The sequence below is a fragment of the Anarrhichthys ocellatus genome, unplaced genomic scaffold (genome assembly GCF_004355925.1).
Source record: "Anarrhichthys ocellatus isolate YVR2014 unplaced genomic scaffold, GSC_Weel_1.0 scaffold2909, whole genome shotgun sequence".
Classification (NCBI taxonomy): Eukaryota; Metazoa; Chordata; class Actinopteri; order Perciformes; family Anarhichadidae; genus Anarrhichthys; species Anarrhichthys ocellatus.
The window spans coordinates 1-6,601 of NW_022282883.1; the positions used below are offsets into that span (position 1 = coordinate 1).

The 6,601-nt window shown below is 43.5% G+C and overlaps 2 protein-coding genes across 4 annotated transcripts; both read left to right on the forward strand.

The window, feature by feature from the left end:
* Positions 1-8: 8 nt before the first annotated feature.
* Positions 9-3,590, forward strand: LOC116378629 (transcobalamin-1-like). Of its 2 annotated transcripts, XM_031840529.1 has the most exons (7): positions 9-329; positions 713-812; positions 1,013-2,192; positions 2,528-2,702; positions 2,793-2,973; positions 3,058-3,176; positions 3,325-3,590. In XM_031840529.1, exons 4-7 carry the CDS (start codon positions 2,540-2,542, stop codon positions 3,384-3,386), a joined length of 525 nt encoding a protein of 174 aa, XP_031696389.1. In that variant the 5' UTR covers positions 9-329; positions 713-812; positions 1,013-2,192; positions 2,528-2,539; the 3' UTR covers positions 3,387-3,590. The 2 variants fall into 2 exon arrangements, with proteins under 2 accessions (XP_031696389.1, XP_031696388.1); XM_031840528.1 differs by lacking the exons at positions 9-329; positions 713-812; positions 1,013-2,192 and having other exon boundaries at positions 2,225-2,702.
* An 89-nt stretch (positions 3,591-3,679) lies between these two features.
* On the forward strand, positions 3,680-6,592 carry LOC116378628 (deoxycytidine kinase-like). Of its 2 annotated transcripts, none has more exons than XM_031840526.1 (8): positions 3,680-4,046; positions 4,469-4,655; positions 4,745-4,854; positions 4,944-5,143; positions 5,301-5,448; positions 5,702-5,817; positions 6,201-6,300; positions 6,501-6,592. In XM_031840526.1, the coding sequence occupies exons 1-8, from the start codon at positions 3,939-3,941 to the stop codon at positions 6,525-6,527; spliced, it is 996 nt and encodes a 331-aa protein (XP_031696386.1). In that variant the 5' UTR covers positions 3,680-3,938; the 3' UTR covers positions 6,528-6,592. The 2 variants fall into 2 exon arrangements, with proteins under 2 accessions (XP_031696386.1, XP_031696387.1); XM_031840527.1 differs by lacking the exon at positions 3,680-4,046 and adding an exon at positions 4,047-4,128.
* The last annotated feature ends 9 nt before the right edge of the window (positions 6,593-6,601 follow it).

Genomic DNA, 6,601 nt, shown 5'->3' on the forward strand with positions numbered 1-6,601 from the left:
CAATTCATTTAGCAACTTGTGAGGAAAAAGATGTTTGCAGCACATCCTTCTTTTTATCTTGTGGTAGTTGCCAGTGTTGTATTATTGTTACTGGTGTTTGTATTTGTATTATCGGTCCTGTTCCACGATATCACAAAATTACCTGATTGACATTTTAATCAATTTCATCTTGAAAAAGACACAAACGCATTGTACCCTTCTGTTGTTTGTCAGAAATGTATGGAGCGTCTGGGGCGCCGGGGAAGGCCAGAAGAGAAAGGAGTGAAACTGGACTATCTGGATAAGCTGCATGTTCAACATGAGAGGTGGCTTGTGGAGAAGAGCACTGAGTGAGTGCTAATGAGGGCATGTCCCTCTGTTGTCCTCTGCAGACTTGCATGTTTTGAATATTTTCAGTGACCACTGAAATGTAAAGAAATCACGAGGTCTTTTAAAGTGTAAAGTCACTCTCTTCTCAGCAATTATGAAGATGAAAGGATTTAACGGGAGGACATTACACTTAAAATTGGTATTGTGATCAGTAAATGATCCAACCAGCACCAGTGGTGATACAGCCACTGTATTACAGGACGCTCTACGGATGCCTGTTTGTCCATTACCATTTTAAATGCCTTTCCTCGCAGCTGTTTGTTGCTCGGCTGTGAACAGATGACGGTCGGCAGTGTGTGGTCTGACGTGGTCGGTGTAACACAGCTCAACTCTCTCTTTTCAGATTACATTTTGAGAAGTTGAAACAGATACCTGTGTTGCAACTGGATGCCAGTGTGGAGTTTCAGAGTGACCCAGAGGTGCAGGAGGAATTTATACGAAAGGTATGTTTATTTATTGCACTGACATAATAGCTGCTACCAGGTTAAACCACACGAGGGCCTCGTCCTGAGGTTTGAGATCTCATTCCTCATCCTCACAGTCTCTGATCCAAGGAGAATCATTTATGTTTTCTGATCCGACGTTGGATGTGTTTCGTGTCTCTGATCCATCGGGATCCTAAAATATTTTTTTTCGTACACAGATAAAAAAGTTCTTCGCTGCTTTATGAGAGTCAGCTCCCATCACCAGTGGGAAACCGATGGGACCAGTCAGACCTCAGTCAACTGTGTTAACTTACATATAGAGGGAAGGAAATATAAAGTAATATTAAAGGTTTTCTCTCTTTGAGAAGTTGCTGGACCACCTGTTTGTTTTTTTTCTGTATACAAATGTCTTATCTCTAAATAAACTGTTCGATTGTTAAATTTGTTCTGCTTTTATTGTTTGCATGTTAATGTTTTGAGATTCACTGGCTGGTTAAAGTTAGTTGTTACACTGTACTGTTTATTCCCCTTGAAATCCAAACTAAGTCTGTGCTGTCAGTTCTATGACCATTTGGAAACAGTTACACACTCCTGACTGACAATGAACAAGCAAACAAGTATTAAGTATTCCATTTGTTGTCTGTTAACAAATAAAAACCTTATCTAATTGTTGTGATGCATTTTCCATTTTATTATCAATTAAATGACATCTTTTATTCCTAGTTTCTGTATGTGTGACATTACCTTTGCCATTGCTACTAAACAGAAAGGTGCTAATGGCTGCACAGCATTTAAAGTGTTATTTGTTAATGGATTTTTACATTTCAAAAGGATTTGGCTCCCGAGTGAGTAGAAAAGTCCGGGCGGTTTGACAGGACAATGACCTTGGCTAAATGTTGTCTTTATCTCCCCCTCCGGTGTGCTCTGATGATCACAGGGGCTGTTCAGATGCCTGGAGTGATCAGGGGTCATCAAAGGGCAGCTGTCCACTATAAAGGGGCCTGTCTGGAGCTCCGTCTGCACATAGCATCATTTCAGCCCGAGACCAGCTGCAGGAAGGAAGGAGCTCTTTTGCCTCTCTCTCATTATTGTCGGAGTAGAGTTAGTTTGTTTCAGTTAAAATGGAAGCCAGCGTCCTGACAGTTTTCTGCACACTCCTCGTCTGTTCTTTTGGATCCACACAGGGCCACAGATATTTGAAAGACCTCAAGTCCAGTTCAGCATTCAGAAATCTCTCATTTAATCATCGCAGCAGATATCCTCTATACATGATGCAGCTGTACCGCTCCTTCAGGACCGTCGATTTCTCACCCTCATTAGCTGTCAACGCCGCTACAATGCAAGGTCACAACTCGTCAGTGCACAGTTCTGACTCCGTCCTCAGTCTGATGGCCAAAGGTGAGTAAGCTGTTTAATCTTCTCATTTTTTTCCCCCAATGATTATCTGCATCACTGGGCATACAGCACGTTACATAGTGTCAGTTTCTCCTCAGTGTACTCTATTCTCCAGCAGCTCTTTGGTTGGCGTGTTATCAGTGTTATCAGACCCTCCCTTTTTACAACCCAGCAAGTGTCAAAATGCTTATTCGACTTTAAAGGCTTTCTCTGTTTTATGTGAGAGGGTGTGTATATTAGCCCTCAGACGTCCTTGCACAGGGGGGTTCTTTCACTGCATGAGACTTTGCAGAACAACATCTTTGCAGCTTTTGACATACTCATTTGTTGTGTTCAAGGCCTTAATAGCAATGGGCAGCCAAGTTGCAGAGTGTGCTGCCTCAATGGAGGCCATGAGGACGGATGCGAGAAGCAACACATACCACAACCCCATGGGCATATCTCAGATCCTTCCAGCTCTCCAGCAGAAATCCTACCTGGCGGTTAAAAGCAAGGAGTGCCTCAATGAGGACGGTATGTGCGGCATTATGTCTACTCCCTGTGGTTACTGTGATTTCAAATTGTGTCCGTATTGTCACTGTTTGTGTCATGGTGGTCTTGCAGACACTCTGGTGCTGGAGCCCATAGATCCTGTGGTGGTTTTACCAAGCGAGTCCACGTTGACTGTGATGGTGGAGGTGGTGGCGTCCAGCGGGGCCGCTGTTGTTTACTCTGTGGATGCACCGAAGGGGAGCTCTCTGTTGGAGGCCCTTGAACTTCTCAAGGGCAAAAATGTTGGCTTCACGTGAGTTCATATAATGTACCTTTTTGAGTTGTTTTTTATGAGTATGATTGCCTACATTTAGTAATACTTGATGCTGTTTGGCAGGTTTGAGAAGGAGTCCAGCTTGTGGGGACCCTTCTTAAGCGCGGTGAACGGAGAGCAGGCCAGACAGAGCGACCGTAGATACTGGCACCTCTCCTCTGATGGCACTGCACTCAGTCAGGGTGAGGACACGGGGGCGCGCGCGCACACACACACACACACACACACATATATTATCTTGTGACTCACCTCTAGAGCATTCACTGCATTTATTTGATCCACTGCTTTAATTTCACTTTGGCATCACAATTACGTCTTTTTCTCCCCCAGGTGTTAATGATTTCAAGATTGAGGTTGCTCAGAAGATAACCATCAAAAACACAAGCTACTAGTCGGTCACTGCTGATGCAGCAGTGATTGATGAGGATGAAAAGCAGTTAAAACTATTTGTTGTTTAAACCAGTGATTGTGCTTTTTTAAACAAATAAAAAAAGTGTAATGCCTTTTTAAATGAAGTTTCTGTAAGTTTGTCTCTTGTTGCAGACAAAATATGAATTATAAGCAAGTGACAGTTGATTAAATTACTAGCACCTTTACTATGGATTATGAGTATTAATTCACAATTTTGAAGTTATTTGAGTGGTATATGAGCAAAATTAAATCTTGGAAATAAAACACTGATGTTTTTAAAGTCACATAGTTGGAGGGAAAAGTGAAGTTAAGATAAATTCTACACCTTGAAATTTCACAAATATACTTAAAGAGGTCCAATGGTTTTCTGCATGAGCAGAAATAACGCAGATGACCTCATCCATCTGGGGAAGTGTGAGGGCTAACAACAAGTATTTCCGGGTTACAAGGAGCATCGTATTACATGTATTTGCCATTGTATTTACACGCAGCACGGTTTACTTTATATTTGTACGTTAAACGTAAAACAAATAATGTTGTCGTTTGCCACAGTTATATGTTCAAACAGGCGGGATATGGTTTGTCAAAATGCTTTTATTGCGAAGGTACAGAACTCGACACCGGAAGTAATATCTGTTACGGTTTGTAGCATTTGAGCACACTTTTTTTATTAACTAAACTTAATAATTTTACTCCCCAGCATCTAATGTGTGAAACGATAGGGTGAGCGCTATGGGAACACTTCGCCGATGTATCGGCGTACATTGGAAGCACATTTAGCCGTAAATCTATTATCACAAACTAAAACTCGTTAGCTTACATCATGGAGAGGAGGAGCTAACGTTAGCTACCCTGCTATGAGCTTAACACAGCGCTAATGTAAAGTCTTAACCATTCACTTCCATTAGTGAGCACCATAGACTGTATACAAGTTGTTTTGTAGTTGTACGGATGTCTGTCACAATGTCTGCCATCTATCGATGCGTTCTGTTCAACCGTGTCTAAGTTTAACACTAGTTGGATACAGGTCTTGAGATTTGGGTACAATGTGCCTCCTCCTCAGTGGATGACACCGGACAGGATCCTCACGCAAGGTGGAAACGCAGCCATGACACGGACAACTAACCTAAGTAACGTTACGATGGCTAATGAGTCGAGGAAGCGCAGTGATTCTTGTTCGAGGTGCCTGTCAAGTTCAGCTGAGGATGCAGCAACTCGAGTGAAGAGGGTTTCTATCGAGGGCAACATCGGTAAAATCAGTGACGTTATATTAACCCTTATTTCAAAGTAAGATCTTCTTTTGTCCCACGCTGATGATATGCTGATATGTGGTCTCCAGCTGTGGGAAAGTCGACCTTTGCAAGACTCCTGCAGTCCGCTTGTCCAGACTGGGAGGTGGTGGCAGAACCTGTGAGCAAGTGGCAGAACATTGATAGTGGGACCGTGAAGGTGCGCGCACACTTACCGACCTTAACATCTTTTCCCAACAAAAACCAAAGGGAAGCCGAGCTGACCGTCTCCGCTCGTGTCTTTGACAGGGGACAGACGCGTCCCCCCAGACGACCGTCAGCAACCTGCTGCAGATGATGTACCAGGACCCTCAGCGCTGGTCGTACACATTTCAGACATTTTCCTGCATGAGCCGTCTGAGGACGCAGCTGCAGCCTCCTCCGGCTCGCCTGCTCAGCTCAGAGCGAACACCTGTCCAGGTGTATGAGCGCTCCATCTACAGCGACAGGTAGGACCGGCTAGTGAAAATGAAATCAGGTCAGCGGAAGTAGTTTTGAGAAGACCCGCGAGACCCCATATGAGTGAGAAGATGGCATTTATGTGCTACTTAACTTGTTCATCAAACGCATTCTCCTTGATTTGAACTTGACTCTGTGTCCTGTCAGATACATCTTTGCCCTGAACATGTTTGAGCTGGGTTGTATCAACTCTACCGAGTGGGCAGTCTACCAGGACTGGCACTCCCTCCTGGTGGAACAGTTTGGACACCAGGTGGAGCTTGAGGGCATTATCTACCTCAGAGCTCCACCAGAGGTATGAACACAAGAGATGTCATGTTGGCTTCAAAAAAATACAATTCATTTAGCAACTTGTGAGGAAAAAGATGTTTGCAGCACATCCTTCTTTTTATCTTGTGGTAGTTGCCAGTGTTGTATTATTGTTACTGGTGTTTGTATTTGTATTATCGGTCCTGTTCCACGATATCACAAAATTACCTGATTGACATTTTAATCAATTTCATCTTGAAAAAGACACAAACGCATTGTACCCTTCTGTTGTTTGTCAGAAATGTATGGAGCGTCTGGGGCGCCGGGGAAGGCCAGAAGAGAAAGGAGTGAAACTGGACTATCTGGATAAGCTGCATGTTCAACATGAGAGGTGGCTTGTGGAGAAGAGCACTGAGTGAGTGCTAATGAGGGCATGTCCCTCTGTTGTCCTCTGCAGACTTGCATGTTTTGAATATTTTCAGTGACCACTGAAATGTAAAGAAATCACGAGGTCTTTTAAAGTGTAAAGTCACTCTCTTCTCAGCAATTATGAAGATGAAAGGATTTAACGGGAGGACATTACACTTAAAATTGGTATTGTGATCAGTAAATGATCCAACCAGCACCAGTGGTGATACAGCCACTGTATTACAGGACGCTCTACGGATGCCTGTTTGTCCATTACCATTTTAAATGCCTTTCCTCGCAGCTGTTTGTTGCTCGGCTGTGAACAGATGACGGTCGGCAGTGTGTGGTCTGACGTGGTCGGTGTAACACAGCTCAACTCTCTCTTTTCAGATTACATTTTGAGAAGTTGAAACAGATACCTGTGTTGCAACTGGATGCCAGTGTGGAGTTTCAGAGTGACCCAGAGGTGCAGGAGGAATTTATACGAAAGGTATGTTTATTTATTGCACTGACATAATAGCTGCTACCAGGTTAAACCACACGAGGGCCTCGTCCTGAGGTTTGAGATCTCATTCCTCATCCTCACAGTCTCTGATCCAAGGAGAATCATTTATGTTTTCTGATCCGACGTTGGATGTGTTTCGTGTCTCTGATCCATCGGGATCCTAAAATATTTTTTTTCGTACACAGATAAAAAAGTTCTTCGCTGCTTTATGAGAGTCAGCTCCCATCACCAGTGGGAAACCGATGGGACCAGTCAGACCTCAGTCAACTGTGTTAACTTACATATA